This window comes from Corvus hawaiiensis, chromosome 8 (assembly GCF_020740725.1).
Source record: "Corvus hawaiiensis isolate bCorHaw1 chromosome 8, bCorHaw1.pri.cur, whole genome shotgun sequence".
Classification (NCBI taxonomy): Eukaryota; Metazoa; Chordata; class Aves; order Passeriformes; family Corvidae; genus Corvus; species Corvus hawaiiensis.
The window spans coordinates 3,821,957-3,848,455 of NC_063220.1; the positions used below are offsets into that span (position 1 = coordinate 3,821,957).

The 26,499-nt window shown below is 45.5% G+C and overlaps 2 protein-coding genes across 2 annotated transcripts; both read left to right on the forward strand.

The window, feature by feature from the left end:
- Window positions 1–274: 274 nt before the first annotated feature.
- NKX1-2 (NK1 homeobox 2) lies at window positions 275–3,531 on the forward strand. The gene is made up of 2 exons (XM_048311252.1): window positions 275–782; window positions 1,710–3,531. Exons 1-2 carry the CDS (start codon window positions 275–277, stop codon window positions 2,276–2,278), a joined length of 1,077 nt encoding a protein of 358 aa, XP_048167209.1. The 3' UTR covers window positions 2,279–3,531.
- Window positions 3,532–14,476: 10,945 nt separating this feature from the next.
- Window positions 14,477–26,058, forward strand: OAT (ornithine aminotransferase). The gene is made up of 10 exons (XM_048311666.1): window positions 14,477–14,587; window positions 18,113–18,339; window positions 18,826–19,050; window positions 19,177–19,272; window positions 20,224–20,351; window positions 21,639–21,761; window positions 22,442–22,570; window positions 23,245–23,358; window positions 24,136–24,280; window positions 25,187–26,058. The coding sequence occupies exons 2-10, from the start codon at window positions 18,141–18,143 to the stop codon at window positions 25,345–25,347; spliced, it is 1,320 nt and encodes a 439-aa protein (XP_048167623.1). The 5' UTR covers window positions 14,477–14,587; window positions 18,113–18,140; the 3' UTR covers window positions 25,348–26,058.
- The last annotated feature ends 441 nt before the right edge of the window (window positions 26,059–26,499 follow it).

A 26,499-nucleotide genomic window follows, 5' to 3' on the forward strand; every position in this document is an offset into this window, starting at 1 on the left:
TCTGGGTGCCTCTGAACACAGGGCTCACCCCGCTGGACCCGCACGGAGCGGGGGAGCTGCAGGTGGCTCAGCAGAGGGCGAGGGGACAGGCGCAGTCGGTGGCTCTCCGGGCCCTGGGGAACATTAGCTGCCGTCGGTGCAGCCGCATCTCTGCTCCGGCAGAGGACCCGGCTCTGGTGCCAGCTGCTCCTGGCCGCCCCCGGCCCACCTCTCTGCGCGTTTCCCCCCCAACCCGGGGCAGGTAACGGGAAAGCCCCGTCGCCGGGAGGCTGGGATGGAGGGAGGCGCCCGCTGCGCCCCCGCGGAGCCAGCGCGGCGGGGAGGGGGCGCGGGGGCGGCGTGCCAATGGCTGCGCTGCCCCCTCCTCTGCCCCCACCCCGCCGCCGGCCCCTCCGCCTCCCCGGCCGACCCTCCTCCCCGCCGCTCACTCCGCGCCGCCAGCGCCGAGCGTGCGGCTCGGGAGCGGCCCGGCTCCGCGCCCGGCGCTGCGCTCCGCCGGCTCCGCGCTGGGAGCCAGCAGGTCTCCGGGAAGCGCGGAGGGTGGGGTGGGATGCCGGAATGCCCGGACCGCGGGGCCAAGGCGGCCCCCATCCATCATAAAATCTCCTTCTCCATCTTAGACATCCTGGATCCCCAGAAATTCAGCAGAAGACGCGAACCGGCCGCGGGGAGCTGGGGCAGCGCCCCCCGCTCGGGCGAGCGGGAGAAAAGTTTGGGAAGAGTTGAAGTAGGAAAGGACGCTGCTGCTCCCGGCAGCGGGAGGAATAAACTAGAGGCACATGGTAGGAACGCGCTCGAGTTTCTCCGGCCGGCGCTGGCGGGGGCGCGCAGGTGGAGGCGCCGGCAGACGGGGACCCCCGGCCCCGCGCCCGGCGGGACGCGCTCCCCGCGCGGGGTCCCGCAGAGGCGAGGGAAGGGGGGCTGGAACTGGATTTTAAGTCTTGATGATGCAAAGGGAAAAGTTCTCGATATCCGTGTGCCCTGCCCGGCTCCTGGAGTGCGGAGCATCCTCTGCCGCCCGAGCAGGAGGGCGCACATCAGGGCGCGCCGCCGTCCCATCCTGGCGCCGGACGGCTCTTACCGAGGCACCGCACGGGTTTTTCTCCCAGCAAGGGCGGCCCCCGGGCGCTCCTTTCCCCGGGGCCGCAGCGGTCGGCTGCCCCGGCCCGCGGGACGGCCGGCTGGGTAATTGCTCAGCCCGTCCCCACCGGAGGATGCCTTAGCTCCCGGTGATCGATATCCTATTACCGACTCCCGCCTATCTCCTGCCCGCAGCTTGCAGGTGCCCACTTCAAACCTCCTTCCCCCGGCCTGATCCTAATATTGTTCGATTAAAACTTACCTTTAATAGATGACATCTATCGATCTGGCCCTCGCAAATCTGAAACTCCATTAGCGCAGGGATGGGGAGGGGGGGAGGGGATTTATTTCTCTTCAGAAGGGGACTTTAATAACTTCTTTTTTAATTGGTAAGAAATCCATATCGACGGCTCCCCCCCTCCCCGCCGCGGATGCGGTGGCACAGCGGGGGACGCGGGGGGGTCTCTGGCACGACGGGCGGAATTTTTCTCCCCTTTATTTTATTTTATTTTTAATGATTGCTCTTATGTTGGGGGGAGGGAGGGATGTGGGAGCAGAAGCGCGGGGTTCGGAGGGGGGGCCGGGAGGAGAGTGCGCTATCCCCTGACGAGCCCCGCGATCTCACCTAGATGTGCACGCCCCGCCGGAGAGCGGCGCCGAGGACGCGGGGCAGGAGCGCGACGAGGAGGACCCGAGCGGGGACGGGACCGGCACCGGGAGCCCGCCCGGGCCGGAGGAGCCGGGCTCGCCGCGGAGCGCCCGGCGGCGGCGGGCAGAGCCGGGCTGCGGGAAGCCGCGGCGGGCGCGCACCGCCTTCACCTACGAGCAGCTGGTGGCCCTGGAGAACAAGTTCCGAGCCACGCGGTACCTGTCGGTCTGCGAGCGCCTCAGCCTGGCGCTGTCCCTCAGCCTCACCGAGACGCAGGTGAAGATCTGGTTCCAGAACCGCCGCACCAAGTGGAAGAAGCAGCACCCGGGCGCCGACGGGGCGGCCCCCGCAGCATCCCCCGCGGCGGCGGCGGGCGGCGGCAGCCCCAGCCCGCCGGGCCCCGCCGCTCTGCCCTTCCAGACTTTCCCTTCCTACGCCGCCGCCAACGTGCTGGTGCCGCCGGCCGCCCCCTTCCCGCTGGGCGCTGGCCCCGTCGCGCCCTTCCTGAGCCCCGCGTACCTCGGTCCGTTCTACGCCCCGCACCTCTGAGGCGGCAGGGCCGGGGCAGTCCCCGGGAGCCGGGAGCGCACCTCAGCCCTTCTGACCCAGCGGGGAACACCGTCATCGCTTCTGCTGCTTGCATGGCGATTAGAAAGTGTAAGAAAGTTGATTTTTCCTAGGCGTCACGGCAGCATGCTTGACTTTGACACACAGAGAAAAAAAACCCCCACTGTAACCACTGGATTTTATTAGCACATTTGAGATGTAATTATAGGTGTTGGAGATGGGAAAAGTAACCCTCTTACACGCGCCTGACACTAATTCCCTGCAGATTCTTCTCCAAGTTCATTGTTAAGATGCTCCTCGTTGCTGTTCGGCTTGCCAGCACATGTCTGAAGCCTCGAGGGCTCGGGAGCTGTGGCACTCGTTAGCACTGCAATGATCCTGATGCTGATGAGGGTGCAGGCGGCCGTGTCGAATCCCAGGGATGCTCGCCAGTGAAGACGTCTCCAGGCTCTGACTGTGCTCATGGGACTCTACTGAGCCCTGTCTGACCCACGTTTCATTATCGTTTCTGAAAACTGCCAGTCGTGTTCTTGGCACCCTACCTGGAGGAGAGTTTTTGTTTGGGAAGGTGCAGGAAAATGCAGCTCCGTGTCATCAAGAGACAAGAAGGAAATCTGCCTGGTCAGTGGGAAAGAGTTCAACTGCTGCTCATGTCCATGGCCTCTCTTCCTTTCCCTGCATTTCATTCCCAGTGACTTCACAGGTTTTGGATAAGAAGTCTAAAGATCATTCTTTTTGCAGAGAACAGTTGTTCTTGTAATAACACAGCATTAGTGCCAAATGAGGCAGAAAAGAAAACATAAATCAGAGAAAATTATTACATTATTCATTTCTTTAAAAATGGGGCATTTGTGGTAGAAAGTAAGTAAAACACAGAATTTCCAGCATGCTGAGACCTATTTTCCATAACAGAGAAACACACGCTTTTTCTGGTTTTGCTTTTTGGAGCATTTGTTAGAAGGAAAATCACATTTCATTTTCATCGTTACAAGCACCGGAATGAAAAGGAATTTTAGCTGGGGGCTCATCTGTCCCTGAACAGACGGGAAGTAATTGGTTTAAAAAAATCTGTTTCATGCAGTTTTACAAATTATTACAACACAGTATTCCAGACTGTATCCTCTTGGTCTCTGACAATGCTTTAAAGTACACATTGGCTCTCCAACCAAAAAAACGTAGCTCATAAATCCTATCTAGCTCTTGTGATGGTCTAAATAAAAAGAGTTTTTAAATTATTCCCCGTTTAATTGTTTTTAATTGTCCTTGGATGAAGCACTGTCTTCTTTGTGGACTATTTGCCCACCTGGTGTGGATCTTGATGGTCCCTGTGTTGCATGTCAGTGACTGTGGGTGATACTTCATCTCCTCCAGGCTGGCTGTGAGGAGATGATTGATGGGACGGACAAGCCTCTCTCGCAAAAATCACCCTCCTGACTTCCAGCTTTGCAGGAATCAAGAGTGTGAGAGCCACAGGCCTAAGCCTGGGCCAGCTGAAATGACCTGAGGTTGTCTTTCCACACTGAGAGGAGGAACGCAGTGTCTTCTCAGTGATTTGCAGAGCTATTAACAGAATACAAAGTTCACCTCAGGTCACAGGTTTGGAAGTCATAACTGCTGTATGAATTTGTTTACTTGCAGGTTAATTAAAGTAACCTCTTAACCTTAATTTAAGTTAGAGTTACAAAAGACGGGGTCATTTCAGCTGCTTGGGGTGCATCCAGAGCTGCCTTCCTTTCTGGCCGGGCAATCAGCAGTCCCTGGAGTATGAGCCATCAGGTCCTCCCACTGCTGACAAACTGTGTGTCCGTTTCTGTCCACCTGTGGGCAGTTAAGAGCTCAAGCCCTGCAGGAAGGGAAAGGCATTCCTGCAGGCTGGTCTAGTCTATTTTCTCTGCCTCAAGTTAGGACTAACTAGACTTAAATCCTCTTGACTATTCGTGGCCTCCTACTTGTGATTGTCATCAATGTCCATGCAAAAAAGAGGTCTTGATATCACTTTTCTGTCACTCTAAGAGGTTCCCAGAGCATGATACAGTTGGTTATCCACAGTGTACTGAGATCCCTGGTAAAAGACAGGCTTGTGCCCTGGTATGGTCATATGGTTACTTCTTTTCCTTAAGAAGTGTAAATCGTACCAAAAAAGCCAGGAAATGTTACAAGTCAAAATAAATAGTATAAATTTTCTCTTCCTTTAAGATGTGGTTTTTGCTGTTCATAAACCTTTCAAGTCTCTGCACTGCCAGCAATTTTGCCTTTGCCAAAACTGCGTTAACTGTACAGGAAATTTCGGTTCCTATGCAAGATGCTCTAGCCTTTCTATTTTCCTATCACCCTGTTTAGTCACTTCTAGCCCAGATTCCCAAAAAATGTTTTACGGTTATTTCCAAAGAATATAGCAGTCATGGTCTCCACTTTGCATGACTTGCACCTCTGCATAGCATTGGAAGGGGGATACAAACCAATGGGATGCAGATTTTGTGGCTCTGATCTTGGGCCACCAAAGCTTTCCTGGCTAAATGCTTCCAAGCCCTTCGGACAGACCCTTCCCTCCCTGCTTTGTTGAGTGGGGGCTGCTTGGGTTGGTGATTCTTGTTAGGGATGTGGTGACTGGGAACTTATTCCAGCTGAGGTTCCAAGCAGTCCTGGGAACAGCACTCGCTGTCAAACATTGTGTTGAACGGATGAGGCCATTTGCACTGGTAACACTTCTGGAAATGCCCCACTGAGTATCCATTATCTCTAACAATTCTGAATAAAGATTTGTGCAATATTTTCAGGCATAGACAGAAATTGACTTTACTCACAGCTGAATATAGATGTTAAAGAGAATCACATGTAAGTCCTATGTGTAAAAAGCAAAAAATGCATCTATATTAAATTAAAAGAGCTTTGAATTCAAATGATCCAGAGAGAACAGGAAAGTTAGAAGCCTCCCTCATTCCTGGGCAACCTGATCTAGTGGGTGTTGTCTCTGCCCATGGCAGGGAGCTGGAACTTGGTGATCTTTAAGACCCCTTCCAACCCAAACAATTCTGTGATTAGGCACCTGACAGTGTCTGCAGTGAGCAGGCGGCAGCAGCTGGGTGTCAAACTGCCCAAACTACTGCCAATTCTGAGTCCAAGAACTGCAAAATCACTTTGGAAACCGAATTCATTTAACCTGATAATGAAACAAGTACATGGAGGCACACTGTGACATCACAGGGAAAAGTTATAAATGTCAATTGAACCAGACTTTCAGATCTGTACTTAAGAAAAAATACCCACAACAATTTGTGCAGTTGGGTTTGCAAAGTTAGAAGAATACAATGAAAAATTAAATACATTGAGGAACTAAAGATAAAATGTATTTATTGACAGGTCAGTGACCAAGCAATTTGTTGAAGGAAATCAATGTGATTTGTTGTGTAATACATGACTGGAAAATTAAACTAAAGTCTATTCCTTCCTAGCAATCTCTCCCTTATTCTCTCTCTCATTATTATTAGGACATCTATAATAAAATATGTGCTACCTACACACAGGTTCTTGAGGTGAGAACAGACTCCCCTGTTTTCCACCTGTGGATTTTTCCTCACTGAAGTCAAATAGGACCATAGAGAGAGAGCCAGAGATGACCCAAGACAAGGAGCAGAGAGAACTCAGAGGTCTCCTACTCTTCCTGCTTCTGGCAGAACTGTTCCTTCATAAGAGAGGTGACCACTGATTTTTCTGGTCACAGTGGAGCATGTGAGTCACCTCCTGGTGGCAGCAGAGGTTGAGAAGTACATGGCAGTGACCTCTGGCAGGTGTCCTTTTGGCCATCCATGAGCCCACCAAGTGGTCAGGTGACTCAGGAATGAATGAGAAGTGTTGCTGTGGTCCTAAACACCTCTTAGGAATGAGATCAAAGTCTGATTTTCAGCAGCTTTACAACTCACAGGCAGACAAGACATCCTGCAAAATATTTGGTGGGTGAGATACTCCTGAAGAAAAATTGATAATAATGTTCTTGCACTCCTAGGCCTGAACACTGTTTTTGTTTTCCAGTATGACCCTGTATCAGCAGAAGTCACCTTGCTCAAATCTTTACAGCACTTTGTTTTCATGGCATACTCACGTTGTGGGCCCCATTTCTGGTAGTGCACTCAGTAAAAGTTTCTGGGAAGATAATGATGTACAACTAATTTATGAGCTGCCTGTTACAGGTTTGTGTTGTGCTCTCAGCTGGCATCCTCACCGCGTTGTTCACAGGAGCTGTTCTGTGGTGGCTGTGATTCATGTAGCCTGTAGCAACACCACCACTGCTTTCTACTGTAGCACAAATATTAAACTCCATTTCTCTTAGATTTCCCCCTTCAAACACGGAGTGTTTCCAAGTTATCTTCTTTCTCAAGTTGATCATGTCTTTTTCTGCGTTCTGTGTAATGCCACAGGAAAACTGTAATTAAAAATGTGGCATTCCATGGGGCTTAGGCACGCTGTAACACTGCAGAGGGATTTTAGCAGTATTCAAGATTTGTGCTTTTCCACTGAGCAGCCTCTGACAGACTGGAAACACTGAGTAGTACCAGATCTATGTACAAGATCAATAAAAATAAAAGATTTTACTCCTTTCTACACATGCTGATTTATTATAGTAGCTTTGATCATAAACAACTGCTGTTGTTTAAAGAACGACGCATTAAACATTTATTTAAAAAAAAAGAGAATATATGAAATCACAGACACTTTGCAAAATGGGAACCTTAAAAGATGTCAGGTTTTGTATCTGTGGGTCTCTAAGAACCTGACACAACAAACTGAGAGTCAGGTAAGTTGAAACCTTGTCCTATCAGGTGAGGTCAGTTCTGTGATGATGTCCCAACATCCAGTACCTCCCGTGGTGTTTGTGGGTAGCTGTGGATTGACAGCATTCCTTATCATCCAGTCCCTTCCATGGAATTACCCAGCAAGTCACAAGTATTGGTGAATTCAAGAAATGCTGCAGTTCACTGAGATTGCTCCAGAAGAGCAACTAATCCTAGAACAGTTTGTGTGGGAAAGGACCTGAAAGATCATCTAGTTCCAAATCCCCTGTCATGGGCAGGGAACTCTGATAGGCAAGCTGCAGAGAGCAAAGAATGGATTCAATTCTTTACTAGTTTATTTGTCCCTTCTATGGAACAGGCACTTAAGAGTTTAAGAATAGGTAATTTCTGTCAAGGTCTTCCTGAAGATTCCTTCCTTTTGGCAATATGCTTTCCAAATTTCCATATCTCAAGCTGTATGGTTTTTGAAAACAATTATGATGAAAGAAATTGTCTTGAAACAATGGATAGAAAGCAAATTCCTTTGTCCTAAGATACATCAAGAAAACCTTCAATTTTCTGAATTATCTAATATTCTAGAAAAATCTAAGGATAACTTGAAGTCCTGACTGGGGAAGTGCAGGAGTGCCAGCACATCATCCTGGGGTAATAAGAAGTGGCATGTGATGCAATAGGTCACCTTGCTGATCTTTCACCTCAGTGCCGGCAGGTTAAAGCCTGACCTGGTGCAGGCATTATGTAACTTGTCCAGTGGCTGACCACAGCAGCCCTGAGGTCGGAGCTGAGTGCTCACCATTTAGCAAGGTTGGCAATCCTGGCTGCAGCAATGTCACACTCTGCAACAGCGGGGCCAGTGGGATGTGTCATGCTGGAATTTTGAGAAGTTTCCCAGGTCCTGAGATAAAGCATATCCAGATGTTCAGTGCTCAATCCTGAGATTAACCAAATTGACAAGGTATTTATTCTTATTACCCAGTTAGATGTATTTATGTTCATTTTCTGTGTGCTCTCAGAGCTGCCATCTGGGCCAGATTTTCAAAGTCAGGAGAACATGTAAAGGAGTTTTTCCAGAAATCATTGTTCTGATAAAATCCAAGAAAGAAGATTGGAATTTAGGAAGCATCAGGTCCTCAGGATCCAAATCAAAATACATTTGTTCAAGGAAGAAGCAAGATCACATACAAGGCACTTGAAAGCCTGAAATTTAAATCAAGTCTCACTCCAATTTTCTTTGGATTTTTTTATTTTAACATTTCTGAGTTTTATGCTAGAAAATGCCAGTAATAAAGCTCTTTTAATCTGTCTTGGGAAGCTAAAAAAAGTTGTTTTTCCCAAGCTCTCTCCAAGTCGTGTCTTCTTGGCAGTATGATGCCCAAGGAATGTGATACTCAGAAGAAATATGTGTAAAAAGGCTCTCTTATTTAATTAACTACAAGTTCAAGGAATGAAAGAGCTTATAATTTACCTTTGGGTTTCACATGGAAATAAAATGTCTCACCTCATTTGTGGAAGGCTCTGGATGTAGGTATTGTTGAGTTGCAAAGGAAAATAACAGTGTAAGTTCAAACATGGGGAACAAAGCCTAAGTGAGGAGACAGCAATTTAAACTCCTTTGATTCTATAATTCAGTTATCTATGCTGTCATCTAACAAAGTATAATGGAAATCTTTGTACAATAAGCCAACAGACAAATCAGGGAGGATAAGTATGAACTATAGCTCAAGGTTTATATTGCAAAAAGAACATCAGCTCTCAGGGTTGTTTGTGGTGCTTTAAGCTCGGTTAACTAACACCCATCCAATAAAACAGCATTATTCTGAGGGGGCTGTGCTATGCTTTGCCAAACTATCTTGAAAGATACGAGCTAAAAGAGAAATGTCTAAGTGGACTTGAGAGGCAGATCTGCTTTGCACACATTACAATTTGTTGCTGCACTGTTCTGACACACTGCACTGTGAAATATTCTAGCCCTGCTGCAGGAAAGACTAACGTTTCTTGTCCTGCAAGATATGTCTTAACGTAGAGTTCTACTTTCAGTAAATAACCAGAATAACACAATCATGGGCCATGGCAAGCCATTTTTCTATATAAGGCACTATGAACAATCCAATAATCCCACCCTGTGTCTGAGAGCATTGTTCAAACACTCCTGGAGCTCTGTCAGCCTGGGGGCTCTGACCACTGCTCTGGGGAGCCTGTTTAAGGCCTGACCACTCTCTTTTCCTAATATCCAGTGTAAACCTCCCCTGACACAGCCCCAGCCATTCCCTTGTTCCTGCCCCTGGTTACATAGAGCAGGGATCAGTGCTGCTTGTCCTCTGCCCCTCATGAGGAAGCTGTAGGGTGCTCTGAGGTCTCCCCTCAGTCTCTTCTTCTCCAGACTGAACAAACCAAGTGACCTCAGCTGCCACTTGTATGGTTTCCCCTCCAGACCCTTCATCATCTTGGTAGCTTCCTTTGGTCACTTTCCAGTAGCTTTCTATCTTTCATTGTCAGACTGGGACAGAAGGTTGAGCTCCCCAGGGCAATGTTAACTGCAAGGTTTGCCTTCAAACCTGCCTTTGACTCAGAAAAGTGCCTATTTCTCATTTTTGCTGAGTGGCAGCAGAGTTTCAACAGGAGGAGAAAGGGTGAAGCCTATCCCTGCGGCTTTGCTACAGGTGGGAAGAGAGGTGGGACTGTCCTTGTGCCAGCTCTGTAGATGTGTGCTGGTTTTAGGTAATGATGAACTTGGACCTCCTGGCTTGGGTGAACTCCACATCCAGCCTGTGCTCTGGGGTGAGGAACTGCCCCACGCCACTGAAGAATTGAACACTGGTGCCATGGGGCAAAACATCAACTCTTAAAGAACCCTGGACATTTCCTGCAGCATTCCTGAGACAGTGTTTAACTCGAGTGAGGGTCCTGCAATCCTGCCAATGCTTGAGCAGCATGTGAATCCCTGGCACACGTTGAGCTTGTGCAGCCAAACCGACACACAATTCCCTTTTATTTACTCTACCTCTAAATAACCACAATAAGTGGGATGCAATTCCTCAGTCTCTTCACATGCCTAATTCCCAACGACTTCAATGAGCATTTCTGCCAGAGACAGAGCTGCGGAATTACTCCTAACAACTGGCATGACTTAACTTGTTCCTCCTTATAACTTTATGGTTTACTTACATGTCAAATTGTATTTTCTGGATTAGCAGAATGAATATAATAACCCTCTTTCTTCAAGTAGGTCAGAGTTTTCTTTTGTTCTGCAGGGCAAATTACTGTAAAATGTGAACATTTTGTGTATTCTCCTTTCCATAGTTTGGTTACTGTCATGTGGAATCTTTTAGGTATCCACAGGTAACTAAATAGTACACATCAAGCTTCTGCTTTCCCTTTTTCATTTACATGGAATACTATATCTAGCTGAGAGATATCCCTTCAAGATCTACAGTAATAGCTGCTACTGTGCACAATGTGAATGGTTTAAAATTCCAACTTGATAGCATTTAAAGAAGAAAAGCGGATATTTTCTATGTCTTCATAATAAGTACCAAAAACAAAGGAGGAAGTAAAGTGAGCCATGATGCTGGTCCTATATAAAACTCATCAGGCTTACATTAAACAGAACTTTGAAGGCACTCTCAGGTCTTGATTAACCAGATTCCACTTTGCGAGTTATTTCATATTTATACGTTTTCATCTCAGAAACAGTCTGTATCAGCTTTAAAGAATACATTTACTTATAATGTCTGTGCATTCCATATTATGGCTGTATCTTCTTCTTTCAGACCTTACAGAATCCAAAAGCAAGCAAGCCCTTTCTTGCTTGTGGGTTGCTTGTTTGTTTATTTACTTGTTTTTGAATCTCTGCCTTCCAGACAGGGCTCTGCTGTTTTCCTGCATGTCTGGCTTCTGAAATTGCCTCTTGGGGCAGTTTTCCTCCAGCTCCATGAGGTAGAGCTGAACCCGAGATTCAGCACTTCAACTGATCTTGGTTGCCTTTAGTTTGCATTCTTTATATTTTTAGATGTATATTTCCCTTATATGACAGGTGCTACTTAATCTTTTGGACAAGCTTTGTTCTTTCTATATTTTTCTGCTTATTCTGAAAAGAAAAGGCTGGATGAATCTTAACCAAGTTGGAGGTGACCTTAAGAACAATAGCATTTAAAGGCAGGTGAAAGGCAGCTCTTGAGTTGAGTCTATGGAAGATGAAAGGGATGTAGCTCCCAGCATGTTATTTTTGTGGCTAAATAGGTAGAAGGCATCATTAGCATGACTTGAGCTAACAGATAAGAGATCTGCCATGATAATGAAATGCCAAAGTAAAAAACAATCCAAACTTAAACCTATGTTTCTTATCTGGGAAAATCCCATTGATCTCATGGATTGCAAACCCTGAACCGTGTCCTATAAGGCTATTTAAGAAACGTGAGCATGCAACTAACAAAATTATGCATTTTTTTTCCTTACACCAGAGATTGTAGAATCATGTCTTGAGCTGGAAGGGACATTAAAGATCATCCAGTTCCAAACTCCCCTGCCATGGGCAGGGACATCTTCCACTATCCCAGGCTGCTCCAAGCCCTGTCCAGCCTGGCCTTGGACACTGCCAGGGATCCAGGGGCAGCCACAGCTTCTCTGGCCACCCTGTGCCAGGGTCTCCCCACCCTCACAGGGAGGAATTTCTTCCTAATATCCAATCTAAACCTACTCTCTGTCAGTGGAAAGCCATTCTCTTGTCCTGTTACTCCAGGCCCTTCTCCAAAGTCTCTCTCCATCTTTCTTGAAGGCTCCTTCAAGTACTGGAAGGCCTCAATTAGGTCACCTCAAAACTTCTCTTTTCCAGGATGAACAATCTCAATTCTCCCAGCCTTTCCTCACAGCAGAGCTGCTCCATCCCTCTGATCAACCTGGTGGTTTCCTCTGAACTCACTCCAGCAGCTCCTCATCCTTCCTGTGCTGGGACCCCAGAGCTGGATGCAGAACTCCAGGTGGGATCTCACCAGAGCAGAGTAGAGGGGCAGAATGAGCTGGGACAATGTGTAACACTCAAAGCAGAGAGGTCACCGCTTATTCTCAGCCTTAAAATGTTAGGCTTTTCACAAAAAATCATAGCTTCATCTGGAAATAAAGGGGTTTCAATTGCTCCCAGATAATAACTGCCCCCGGACTTAAGAAACTGGGCACAGTACCATTGTGTATTCATTCAGCAGTCATGACTCCAAAATGCGTTTTGCAATTTAGCACCTAAGGCACAATCTTTTGGTGCTTTATGAACTCATCTTTGGCAGCAGATGTAGGGCACTATTTGCTGGCAGAATTGGGCTAGTAGGAGACACAAACATATTAACAAATTGAGCTCTCTGCGTGTTTATAAAGAGCTCAACATCATCTGTTCTCCTCCCAGCCCTTGCTGCATCAAGCGGACTGCACATTGGGAAAATTTTCTCCGAGGGTGTTGTTCTCTAAAGGCGTAAGCGGTGCTGCTCCCTGACATCCAGGGTTTGAGCAAATCTGTTAGAAGATATGACAAGATTTGGGAATATTTTCAAATGGCTCTCTTTAGCGAGGGGAAGATATGCAAATTCTCTGTGTGTCAAGTGGGATACCGTGGATACCATGTTTTCTTTGTGGAAGAAATAAATTCGTTTCCAGCATTGATAAATTTGTCAGGGCGATTTATGGACAAAGAGCAAGAGGCACCGAGAAGTCATCACTGCTAAGACTGAGGGGTTTTATGGTTTGGTTTTTTTGGGTTGTTTTGCTTTTTTTTTTTCCCTAGTGAGGTGGGTACAATAAAAAGTGAAATATTACTTGTTTTCTTCTGTAGTCTGGTCTTGTGAGATCCAATCTGGAGTGCTGGAGCAAGCCCAGAGGAGGCCACAGTGATGATTACAAGGATGAAACACTTCTCTTATGAGTAAAGGCTGAGAGAACTGGAATTGTTCAGCCTGGAGAAGAGAAGGCTTCAGAGAGACCTTAGAATCCCTCCCAATGCCTAAAGGGGCTCCAAGAGAGCTGGAGAGAGACTGTGGACAAAGGCATGGAGGGACAGGACAAGGGGGAATGGATTCACACCACCAGAGGACACGGATAGATGGAATATTGGGAAGGAATTCTTGGCTGTGAGGGTGGTGAGGCCCTGGTACAGGTTACTCAGAGCAGCTGTGGCTGCCCCTGGATCCATGGCAGTGTCCAAGGCCAGGTTGGACGGGGCTTGGAGCAGCCTGGGATAGTGGAAGGTGTCCCTGCTATACCTGGCAGGGGTTGGCATGGATGGGCTTTAATGTTCCTTCCAGCCAAAACCAGTCTGTGATTCTTTTGGACAAAACCAGCACGTATTTATGAAACACACCTCGCAGTTCCACTTGAACGTCCTGATCTTCTGGTTACAAAACGCTCTCCAGGTGTAATTTAGCTCGAGGAAAGGTCAGGGTTGCGCTGGCTTGTTCCAGCCTGTCCCTGCTCACCTGCTGGTCCCAGCTCAAAGCTCCTGGTCAGAGCACACTGGGTGCTCCTGGACCTCACTCCCCCCACATTCCCCCCTTTTCTTCCAAGGCAGCTGAGCCTGCAGTTCGGGGTTCCATCAATGCCCTTCCACGTGGAGAAGGGCAGGGCACGGGTTCGCTGGATGGACCGCGGCGGACTGGGGGGAAGATTGGTACGTGTAGGCAAAAACACCTGGCACAGGAGCTCCGTGAGAAACTCCTTAGCGACCTTAGTGTATCCCTGGCTGTTATTTTGAAATGTTTTCTGTTAGCCATATGAAAAAAAAGATCGGGAAAAAGCTCATGCACATCTTTTGTGAAGAGAAAGGTCAGGGCTGGGCACACACAGAGCACTTGTCATCACATCCCTGGGGAACCTGCAGCCGCCAGCGGAGCTACCACCACCATACCACACACTTCCCATCCCCGGGAGTGTCTTTCCAATTCCTCTCAATTTTTTTCAGTGCTCGCCCTTTTCTACAGTGACTTCCCCGAGGTGCGGCTGAGCGGTGACAGCGGCGGGAGGGCGGTGCGGCGGAGCCGGGGGGGGGGTTCATCCCGCCGGGGTGTGTGGGGGTTCTGTGACCGCAAAGATTGCTGCTTAGACTAATTCGGCAGAGGGGAGCGGAGCCCCGGTCTGAGGGACGGAGCAGCCGGTGTGAGCGATGGGGGAAGGCGGTGAAAGACCGAGCGCCGGGACGAGCCCGTCCAAAGGCCGGAGCCCTCGCTCTGAGGGCCGGGGGAGCGGCGGGCGGGGCCCGCGGGCGCCGCCCCTGAGGGACGCGGACGGGCAGGGCCCTGGCTCGCGCGCGCCCGCCAATGGGGAGACCTCGCGCCAAGGGGCGGTGCCGCCGCGCGGGGGCGGTGGCTGCCAATCAGCCGCGAGAGCCAATCGGCAGCCGCGATTCCTGCGCCGTCAGGCGGGCGGGGGCGGGGCGAGGAGCGGTGACAGTGGCCCGCGGCCGCATCCGCCTCTTATCCGCGGGCCCTGGCAGCGGCAGCACCTCCGGCACCTCCAGCAGCACCAGGTACGGCCCGTCCCGCTCTCGTGGGCCATTCCTGCTTCTCGCTGGGCCATCGTGCCCTGCTTCTGTCCCGCAGCCGGGGAGGCTGTAGCCGGCCCCGTCGGCAAGGCCCCGGGAATGCTGTCGCTGTGCGGGGGGCGGGGGAGGTGACAGCCCGTCCCTCCTCTGTGCCTGTGTTAGCCCCGCTTCGCGATGCCACATTCTTGCCTCTGCAGTGTCTTTGGCCGTCGCCTTGGTGGGGGGTGGCGGGGGCGTTCTGGTATTTGACCCCTGGGTTTATTGCTTTTCCTTGGTTTTTTCTTGTTTTGCTGGAGAAGAGAAGGCTCAGAGGGGACCTTTTCCCACTCTACAACTCCCTGAAAGGAGGCTGTAGCCAGGTAGGGATTGGGCTCTGCTCCCAGGTAACAAAGACAGGGCGAGAGGAAATGGCCTCAAGCTGTGCCAGGGGAGGTTCAGGTTGGACATTAGGAGGAATTTCTTCACAGAAAGGGTGATTTGACTTTGGAACGGGCTGCCCATGGAGTCCCCATCCCTGGAGCTGTCCAAGGAAGGACTGGACGTGGCACTCAGGGTTCTGGGCTGGTGACAAGGTGGGCATCGGGTACAGCTCGGACTCGATGATAGCAGAGGTCTTTTCGAACCTCAGTGGTTCTGGGACTCTGCAATTCTTGTCTGCCAGCCTGGGCCCTAAGCTGTTGTGCTGTGGTGCTGGTCTGCAGAGGTAGCTTGGCCTGTCCACGCTGATGTCCCCCCTGCTTCTCCCCTCGAGCGTTCACTCCTTCGATTCAGCTGGTAAAGGCTGCAGTGCGATTCTCTGCTCTATCCACATGAACCTGAGTGTTTTCATGTGTTTGACAATATCCTCCATTTACCTTGGGGTGTTTTTCAGTGTCAGATACATACTATTCAAGTTACTTGTGCAGTCTGCAGGCTTCTGTCTGGATAATCTTGCTCAACAGCTGAGCAGAGCTGTTCAAGTGTTTTATAGCTGTGTTTTGAGTGGTTTTTCTGTTCTGATGCAAGACCTCTTCCAGTTGCTGTAATTCCCTGGCTTCTGATTCCAGTACTGCCTGCTGCAGTGCACGTTCATATTTCTCTTCCTCACAGTTGGTAATGAGTTTGATTTTATTTCATTTTGTTTGCTTGGGGTTTTTTCCTTATTGTGCCCCTCCCCTTTCTGAAATTTCTGTTCACCTTGTCTTGCTGATCATCAAACCCAAATTTTCCCCCTTCTTTTAACTCCAGATTAATCTGTAATTCTCAACTTTACTCAGCTCTTCTCCATGTAGTCTTCCACACCTTGGCTAAAGTGATGTGGCCTCACTAGCACAGTTTACAGGACAATTCCCTTAGGGGAGGAAAAAGCCCTTTTAAAAAAATCTGATTAATATTTTCCAACCTGAAAGAAGTAAAACAATAACCTCAAACTGGGGATCTGTGATTCTTCATGCAGAAAGGTACAGGGCAGATGAGAGTTTAACTTCTTTGTACCTTTCATTTCAGGAATGTCTGGAAAATCTCCAAAATATAGAAGCTTGTGATAGGATTAGCTGCTCTGGTCTGCCAGGGGCCAGGATGTCACAGACCAATTACATTTTAGGAGTTAAGCAGGTTGAAATATTGAGTGGTCAGATTTTTTTTTTTTCTTGCACAGAGAATTATTTGGTTTTTTGTTTGCGAAATCCTTGAATAATAATCTTGAAAAGTGCTAACACAGAGGGCTAATCTTTAACAGCTGGAAACATGCCCAGAGCTGTGCAGCATTCATCTCTTGCTGTAATAGAGAATATTGACTCTTCTTTGGATTTTGGTATACAGAGAAAAGAGTCTTTTGGCTTTGGTTAGAAGAGAGGAGCAGCAAAGTAATGCCTGAGGAATCTGCTGAAAGAAATGCCTCTCTGTTCAAGGCAACACCTTCAGGGTGCAGATCTTTTCCAAAGTAAAGTAGGGATAAATCCATGACTTAATACTTCTGTCTCAGCAAGCAGCCTTGTGTAAGCCATCCTTGCATCCTCCTGTTGGTATTTCATAGCTATCTTTTGGTTAGGTTTTGCAATCTGCTTTTGTTAGGTGGTATAGCAGTGTCCAGGCTGCTCAGCTCTTCAGTTTGCTGTGGAGTGTGTTACAGAGGAGGCTGCATTTGATAAGCAGAGTACTTGTGATCTGTGATCCTCCTCTGGGGATCAAACTGTCTGCCAGTTTGTAAGTGTCATGTTCTGTGAGACCAGAAAGCTGAGCTTTGAGAACTCTTGGCTCTCTGCTGTTCCCTGCTGTGAGAGGAGCTTCCTCAAACAGCTTTTAAAGTGCCAGCTCACTTCCCCTTCTCTGGGATGTGTCTTTATATTGACTGAGGTGCAGGCATGGAGAAGAAATCAAAGTGCATTTGCCCCATGACTACCCTCAGGTTATCCCTAGATGGTGACAATACAAGGTTATGTATTCAGGGGGAATTGCTGGGAAAATACAGAGTGCTCTAATGATCATTAATATCTGACACACTCTTACTTTCCATCTATTTTTTGATCGTAGAATCCCAGAATGGTTGGGGCTGGAAGGGACCTTAAAGCTCATCCAGTCCCACCCTTGCCATGGGCAGGGACCACCTCCCACTGTCCCATGCTGCTCCAAGCCCCAATGTCCAGCCTGGCTCTGGGCACTTCCAGGGATCCAGGGGCAGCCACAGCTGCTCTGGGCACCCTGTGCCAGGGCCTCAGCACCCTCACAGGGAAGAATTTCTTCCCAATATCCCATCCACCCCTGCCCTGTGTCAGTGTGAATCCATTCCCCCTTGTCCTGTCCCTCCACCCCTTGTCCAAATTCCCTCTCCAGCTCTCCTGGAGCCCCTTTAGGCACTGGAAGGGGCTTTGAGGTCTTCCTGGAGCCTCCTCTTTTCCAGGCCGAACAGAATGTTGGTCTTAAAAATGGTACCATCAGCGAGTGCTTAGGGGTAGGTGGCAACATTTTACAATCCAGAATACAATTTATAAGTCACAAATTTTGCTTCTTAAAGCAGAGATCAGTTAAAACTAATCTTTTCATCAAATTTGTTAATAGTATCAGCTAAACGTGATTTTTGTTGGGTGCTTCTTCTCAGTGTTGTATTATTTTCTTTCTGATTTTGTGACATGATTTGTCTGATGGCAATCTGGTAGAAAATGGACATTTCAATAGAACAAGAAGTTTGATGAACTTAACTTTCTTACTGTAGTTTATGTAAGTACCTTGGAATTTAGGGCGCAGCGAAAAAGGGACACTTGCAGGAAAAATGATGTAACTGATTCATAGACTTGCTGAGTCACACAGTTTAGTTTTCTTTTTCTTTCTGTAAGTGTACTTTAGAATAGAAAAAACAACTTGTTTGAAGTTAATTCCCCTTTAATTTATACTTCATATAAGCTTTCTGGCTGAATTTCAAAATAGTTGAGGAACCTGGAATCCTGGCAGTAAAACCACTTCAATCGTGTCAGACATTGCTTCTGAAGTGTTCTTAGTGCTAATTATTAACTCTCTTTATTTTTTTCCCTCCAGATCTGTATCAGAATTCCTGAAGTTCATCATGCTTTCCAAGCTAACCCGCTCCCAGAACCTTGCTGTTCTCTGCCAAGGCCTTCATTCCTCGCTGAGCTCTGCCACCTCAGTTGCTCCTAAAAAAACCATTCAGGGGCCTCCCTCGTCTGATTTCATCTTTGAGCGTGAGGCGAAATATGGGGCCCACAACTATCACCCACTGCCTGTTGCTCTGGAAAGAGGAAAAGGTATTTTATTTAGGTTTTTCCTGGAGATTGTAGGTGGGGTGTGTCTGTGTAAGTGTAATGAGATCATGGCAGAATGGTTTTGACCTGATTGATTTCTAAACATTTTTTTTTGTGGTAGGATTGAGATCATTGATGAAACAAAGACAGCTAATTGTTGATTAGAGAGCAGAATCATTATGCATAAGGGCACCTGAAAAACTTGTGGTGTCTCTAAAATGATTTATCTAAACAGAGGTCTAAGTCTTGATAATCTTCAGAATAACTCAGCAAGAAAAATTTCAAGCAACTTAATTTCTTCTGTTACCTTCTATGGAGAGTTTTAATGTGAACATGAAAAGATGCATTGGAACATATCTTAAGTCCTTGTGGGCTGTTCATGTATTGTCACTTAATTTAAATTTACTCTGGTCTTCGATTATGTTTAAGGAGCCTTTTTGTCCTGTGTCATCTTTATTCTGTGTGCTGACCACAGGTTTGTTTTCCCAGGTGTTTACGTGTGGGATGTTGAAGGCAGAAAGTATTTTGACTTTCTAAGTGCTTACAGTGCAGTCAACCAAGGCCACTGTCACCCAAAGATTGTGGATGCTCTGAAAGCCCAGTCTGAAAAACTGGCCCTGACATCCAGGGCATTCTACAACGATGTCCTTGGGGAATATGAGGAGCTTGTCACCAAAATGTTCAATTATAACAAAGTTCTTCCAATGAACACAGGTAAAAAAATATTTTATTTCCATTTTAGTTCTTGTTTCTGAAATTCAATGGTTGTGTAACATTTTCTGCTGCATTGATGGCTTGTTCCATGTGCAAGAGTGATAATGGTGCTGCTTTATGTTTTAGGAGTGGAAGCTGGAGAAACTGCCTGTAAACTGGCTCGGAAATGGGCCTACACTGTGAAAGGAATTCCAAAATACAAAGCTAAAATCATTTTTGCAGGTATGTAGAGTGTGTGTTATGAATTGAGGTCTTGAGGATCTGGACACTGGATTGTTGGGAGGCAGCCTGAAGTCACACGGAAAGCACATCCAGTCCTCCATGCTCTTTTAATCACTTAAAGTGCAGTACTTTTAATTCCTGACTGGCTCCTTACAGAACTTTTTTGTAGATTAATTCCTCAAACCTCGGCCACACTTCTTCTAGATTGTGCAGTAGGGTTAAGCTGCTGTCTTGGCTTCACCTGCCAGGGCTTTTGTTCTGCATTCTCCAGGTCTTCCAGAAATTGGCATTAACATTGGAGTCTTGATATAATGAAAGTAAAAGCAATGTTGCTAAAGTAAATATTGGACCCTGATTCTCTGTTGGGATATTTCCTTCCTTTACCTGCCTGCCCTGCTTGGCTCTGTAACAGGGAGAAGTTACCTGCTCCTGAAGAGACTGTTGGGATTTGTTAAATAGAAAAATTTTAAAAACCTATATACAATTAAAAAAAAAAATCTTATATTTAGTATTTTTTGGTTATAGATAAAGCAGTTTTGTCAATGCTAATTTTGTTTAATGGTTCTGTATTTTATAAAATCTTCCAGAAGAAAGCTTACTATTTAAATACTTTCCCCCCCTACATTTTATAAGTAATAATTGCATTAAAGCTGAACATTATCATTAAAATGATGTTATCTGATTTTTTTTCGATTTTTCAGACTACTAACAAAACTAAAGGAAATTATTTTGTATAATTGTCAGGTCTTAGAGTATAATTTTCTTTTGTCTTTTGATATAGCAACAGAGTGTATTTATGTCATCAATACAAAATACTAACAATTAAGAGAAGGATGCTGATACGTTGTTAGATAACTCTTAAAATGCATCACCAAATGGGACGTGTAATGTCCTTTAAAGTGTTCTGGCTCTTGGTCAGTTTTGTAACAATTTCTCCTTTTTTTTTTCCAGCTGGCAACTTCTGGGGCAGGACAATGTCTGCCATCTCCAGTTCTACTGACCCGTCCAGCTACGATGGGTTTGGACCCTTCATGCCAGGGTTTGAACTGATCCCATACAATGATCTACCAGCTCTTGAGGTATTTGACAACTTCTTGTTCTCTTGTAAGAAGTCATTTTGCAATGTCTTTTTGCTAAGTAGCAAGGAAAATCAGAAGTTTATACTTTGAAACCCTTGCTTTGACGTTAAGGTATCTGTGAGTAGACATATACAAGGAATGTGTTTGTTATAATTGTGAATTGGAATGTGGGTAAATTCTGCTTTGGTTTTGATTTTCAGTTTTGCTTTAGGACATGAGAGGAAAACCACATGATCTGTTTAATTTCCTAGCAGCCTGGTCTAGTGGAAATGCCCCTGCCCATGGCAAGAAGTGGGATGGGATGAGCTTTAAGGTCCCTTCCCACCCAGACCATCCTGTGATTCTATGACTAGAATTCACTGCAGTTGCAAATATTTATTTTCAGTTTCACAGCATCCTTAAAACCATGCCAGGCTGCTGTTTCACGAGCTCCTGAAATGCCACTGATTCTGTATTTCCCTGTGTTCTCTGAGATTAATCCTGTCAAGCTGTTGGGGGTGGGGGGGTGACCTTGATTAGGTACATAATTTCTGTGGGTAAAAACCTCTGTACCTGTTGGGTCTGCGTCATACAAGTGAGTGGGTTTTGGATATTGAGAGATTATAGAACAGAGCTGCTTTTCTCCTTGGAGTTGGGTTAGGGGAAGCAAAGGTCTCTCAGTGGGTTATAGCTGCAGTGTGGAAAAGCTTGTTCAGGTTTGAACCTACATCAGGCTTCCCATGGTGAAAGGCCTGCAAGTATTTAATGCCTTCATTGGAGCTGGAATTCTGCTCATGGGGCAATGCTGAGAAAAGCTGCAGTAAATTCATGCTGGGAATCATTAAATCTCTTGTGCCTCGTGGACTTCTAAACCTTTTTGAACTTGGTAGTGCAGGAATGTACCTGTGGACTTTGCTTTAAGGTAAAATTGTTCTAGAGGGGCTCCATTCTTTTTTTGCTTAAGGGAAGACTTGAGCAATTGTTTGTCTTGTATGGGGTAATACGAAACTGAGGGTATTTCTGAGGTGATTTATGAACTGATCTGATAAACTGCTTGTCTGCGTTTGCAGTCTGCAAGGTTTGTACCTTCCCAAGCAAGCACAGCAGCTGATTTTACACTGCAGTCAGTGACACAGTGTTAGAACTGAAGTGGCACTCGGGGAGAGCTGCCTGACAGGAATGCTTTTCTCTTCCTTTGAGGAAGAACACCAGGGCTAGAATCAGGTTCTGCTATATGTATTTTCTATATTTGACCTAAGTAAAAGCTTTTTCTTCCTCTCTTTCCTCTCCCTACGTCCAATGTTGCAGCGGGCCCTTCAAGACCCCAACGTGGCAGCTTTCATGGTGGAGCCAATTCAAGGGGAAGCAGGAGTGATTGTTCCTGACAAAGGCTATCTCACAGGAGTGAGGGAGCTCTGCACAAAACACAATGTGAGGAATTCACTGTACATTAAATGTTTAACATTACACACTGTGTTTACTGGTGTACCTTACAAGGTCACCCTTCTATACAAGGTATAGAACTTTATATGCTATTTAATAATTTGCCTTTCTTTCAGTGGAATAATGCAGGGATACTTCTTGTGTTTCCTCACTAAAAAGTACTTCTTAGCAGTGCACATTTTTCACTATTTTTTACTATTGTCATCGATTTAAGTTTCTAATGAATGTTCTTCAACTGCATTTATTTTAGGTTAATTTGACTTTTAATTTCTTTTCCACATTATAAGTTCCTTGGGTCCAAAGCCAATTACCAGGGCTATCCAGGACCTTTGTTGCTGAAGTGCATAACTGCTACCAAGAACCAGTAACAATAATGGGTCATATAATGAAACACTGAAAAAAATGGTTATCAGTGATCTCTGATTTAAAAATCAGTGATCTCTGTTCCAACAGAACTCAGATTCTTAATTTGTAAATGCTACTCATAAATCTTTTCATACCTTCAGAGGAAGACACTGACATATTATTAATAAAGTTGTCTTCATTATTGCTGTGATACCTCAAAAAAATAATTGTATTGTTGGAACTGGGTTAGGAGTGAAAGGAATTCTCTGTTCTGTTTGGATTTTATTTCGTTTTTTAGAAGATTTTTCTTCTTCTCTTTAAAGGTTCTGTTTATTGCTGATGAAATACAAACTGGTTTAGCCAGAACAGGGAAAATGCTGGCTGTTGACCATGAAAATGTGAGACCTGACATAATTCTTCTTGGAAAGGCCCTTTCTGGTGGCTTATACCCTGTGAGTACCAAAGAAATACTAATAATTTAAAATAATACCAAATGACTCAAACATTTGTTGAATAATGGTTTGGGTTTTTTTTAGTCATTAACAGTGAAAACGTGCCAGTTGGAAGAACAATAAATCTGATGTTTGTCGTACTTAGAAATTGTTGTTTGCAAGATTAGCTATGATTTATGACCAGACAGTCCAGCCTGTGAGAGAGACATAATAAAATAATGGAATACCTGATACTACCTTCATAGCTGAACAAGTGGCATTATTTCATTTGTTTGGCATGCCTGCATGGCTGATTTTATCCTCTTGGAGTGACTTAAATTCCTGCTGATTAGGCTGGAAATTACAATGCCTTGAACTATTTTGGCCAACTGAAGGGATTTCTGAGTTGTTAAAGCAAGTATTGAAGCTTAAACTCTTGAAATAATATTCAGTTTGGAGAAATGCCCCTCAGCTGTGGTTAAAAGTTGTATTACCACTATAACTAAGTGTATTTAAGGGATTAATTATGGGATTGTCAGATCTGCTATTCCCTGTATACAGACCTGGGAATGTAAATGTAATTTATCACCATAGGCTGAAAATGATCCTTTCCTGAGTTCTGAGGGAAAGTTTGCTTCAGAGATATTAAAGTTTACTGTTCTAAATATGTGAATTTGCTGACCTTCCCATTTTAGGTCTCAGCAGTGCTGTGTGACGATGAAGTTATGCTGACCATTAAACCTGGTGAACACGGATCCACATACGGCGGAAATCCATTAGCTTGCCGTGTGGCAATGGCAGCTCTGGAGGTTTGTGTGTGGGGATAAAGATCTGGAATCCAAATTAAAAAGGGAGTCATGATCTTTGCTGAAATAAATAGTATTATTTTTCATGCTAGAGTAGAAATCTAGCTTTAAATAAGAATGGAAAACTGGTAGCGATTATCTATAGATCATAAAATAGATTCTAAATTTTTTTATTGGAAATGTGTCTCAATTCCTATGTTCTTATGGTCTTAATGTCTTAAATATCAAAATAAAATTTATCTAGGGGAAGTTTCAAGGCAATTATGTAAGTTTGGTCAAATACCTTCACTAATTTCATGAAGACATTTTGAAATTGGGTTATTTTACTGTATCAGCAGAAGCTGCTGCTCTGTAAGCTTGAGAACAGGTATGGATCTCAAACAGAAACTAAAATGTCCTGTCCAGAAGGTGCAATTCAATTATTTTGTACTTGCTTAATTGACTACATTGATGCAGGTCACACAGAAAACCTCATCACTACCCAATACACAGACTTGGAAAGACTAAGAGACTTCAGAGGTTTACTGTTTAGTTGTAAATAACAGCAAACAAAGAGCAGTCAATTTAGAATAAAATTTCAAAGAGATTATTGTTTCTTGTAAACATGAATGAGTAAAGGCTCAATACCAACCTGCTGGGACATGCAGCCTGTGCAGGGACATTGTGGCTGCAACAGCTTTTGTGTCTCAGCAGGTTCAGTGTCATTATCCACCCCTTCCCCATGGAACATAAAATAAATGCAGTGCCCTTCAACTGACTGTAGATCTGACTTCTCTTTAGGTAATTGAAGAGGAAAATCTAGCCAAAAATGCAGAAATAATGGGTAATCTGCTAAGAAACGAGCTCATGAAGACTCCATCTAATATTGTAACTGCTGTAAGAGGAAAAGGGCTCTTAAATGCAATCGTAATTCGGGAAACCAAAGGTGAGGAAATAAAATCAACTGCACAATCACAGCATGGAAAAGTATTTTTCAACTTAAATTGTAGGTGGGGGATGGCATATAGACATGATGTTTATGTTCAGGTCATGGTTATAGTACTGCAGTACCCACTGAAAACTGATTTAAGTTACTGTGTGCCATTAAAAATATGAGGGGTTTTAACTAAGAAAGGCTGAACAATCGTTTTTAAATTATTGAACTCTTTTATGATTTGATAATGCTGAAACCTGATGGTTAATCTGCCTCCCAACAAATACCTTTGTCTCTCCTCATTGGAAAAAACTGTCCACATCTGGAACACCAGTTCCTGACAGATTATGAGAGCATTGGCTGAGATTAGTTGTCTCCAGAAGAGTTAGAAGAGAACAATGAATACAGGAGAGTACAAAGAAGAAAGAAGTTAATGTTAGCAAGTTTCTAGGGATTAACACCTTGAATTATATCAGAAATCTGAGTATCAAGGTACTTGATCAAGGGATAAAGTGGTGCAGGAAGATGGTGTCATTTTCCAAGATGATGTGCTGAAATCCAGGTTACATAAACATGACCTTGTCTGAAGTCCTGTCCACATGTCTGCTTACATCCTCTTTGCATGGTTCCCCTTTTGAGATCTATTTTGAAGTCTAGCTGAGTGCTAGACAAGCACTGAGCTGTGAAGGAGCAGAACTCTGTGTGCTGAGGCAAACCTGTGAGGCAAAGGGCAGCTTTGGAGCAGTGTCACTCAGTGCGGATTCCAGGGAGCTGAGTGACCTCTCCCTTTGTGAACACCCTGCATCATGTCTCTGCCAGCTGGCAAACAGCACCACGTGCTGCAGGTGTGACACCTCTTCTGCTGTGCTGGAAATGTCCTCAAAGTGCTGTTGTTGTTTTGCCTCCCTCCCGTTGCAGACTATGATGCCTGGAAGGTGTGTCTGCGGCTCCGCGATAACGGGCTCCTGGCCAAGCCCACGCACGGCGACATCATCCGCCTGGCTCCACCACTTGTGATCAAGGAGGATGAAATCAGAGAGTCCATTGAAATCATTCACAAGACCATCCTGTCTTTCTGAAAACATGGCTCTTACAGTCTGGCTGCTGACTGCTCCAAGGGGGTGTGTTGAAATGTGTATGATGAAGGCCTGCTCTTGAAGCAAGCATCTCTCATTCCTTTTATCTAAGAGGACTTGACTATTAAAACATAGCTGTATCTTTAAATTATAACGGCTCTGTAGAAAATACAGAATGATTTTGAAGACTTTCCAGTCTTGGAATACTTGGAAATAAAGTTCTGTACTTACTGAACAGCTAAGTCAGAATATTTGAGGGGAGATACCTATAGAAATCTGCTTAATTGTTTTAAGTGTTGGTCAAAGTTTAAAGTGTGATTTATATATATATATTAGGTTGCCTTGCACTCTCATATCACTCTCCAAAACATGGCATTTGGCAATTTTTGCCCCTCAGCAAGATGTCTGTAGGATGGAAGCACTTATCATGGCGGGTGAATTTGTGTTTTTCACGTGCAGCTTGAAAAAAATTTTAATACTGAAGGTTTGACAAACTGGGTGTTATGCTGGTGAACTCAAGAAGCATCGAGCTGTGTTCTGTGTGTACAATATTTTGATTGTATGACAAGAGATGCTGTTTTCAAGTGTGGCCTCAGTGTTTGGCTTTGCAATCCTGTAAAACAGATCTGAGCATATAGATCTGTTTTTACTGTTACAAAACTTTCTATCATCTGGATGTTTATATTAAAACATGCTTTGCATTATAAAAAAGTATGTTCATGTGCAATGGAAATACTCTGAGTCTTCAAAAAGAGCAAACCTCACAGAAACTTGAAGTTCTTTATTTTTCTTAGCTGGTTTTAGCTGAACTAAACCCTGATTAATCACACAGTGCAAAATGTTCCCTTTGCTGAGCATAGGGGTTAAATACAGTCACATGCTCATACTGTGAAGTGGTAAACAATCCTTTGGGATTTGGAAGGCACCTTAGTTCATGAAGTGACCCAGGGTGCTGGTTGGGGTGACAGAACATTTCCCCTTCCTTGCTTTGGGTGAGACAGGAAGATGTGTCACCTGTGGGTGAAGTAAGACTGATTCCCACTTGGAAAAGTCAGTCCTTATTGCAAGGACTAAGGGGTAATATGGCAGTGGGATTGTTATCCTTAGGGATAAGAGAAATGGCTGCGTGAGTCCTTACAAACGCCTGGATAACCT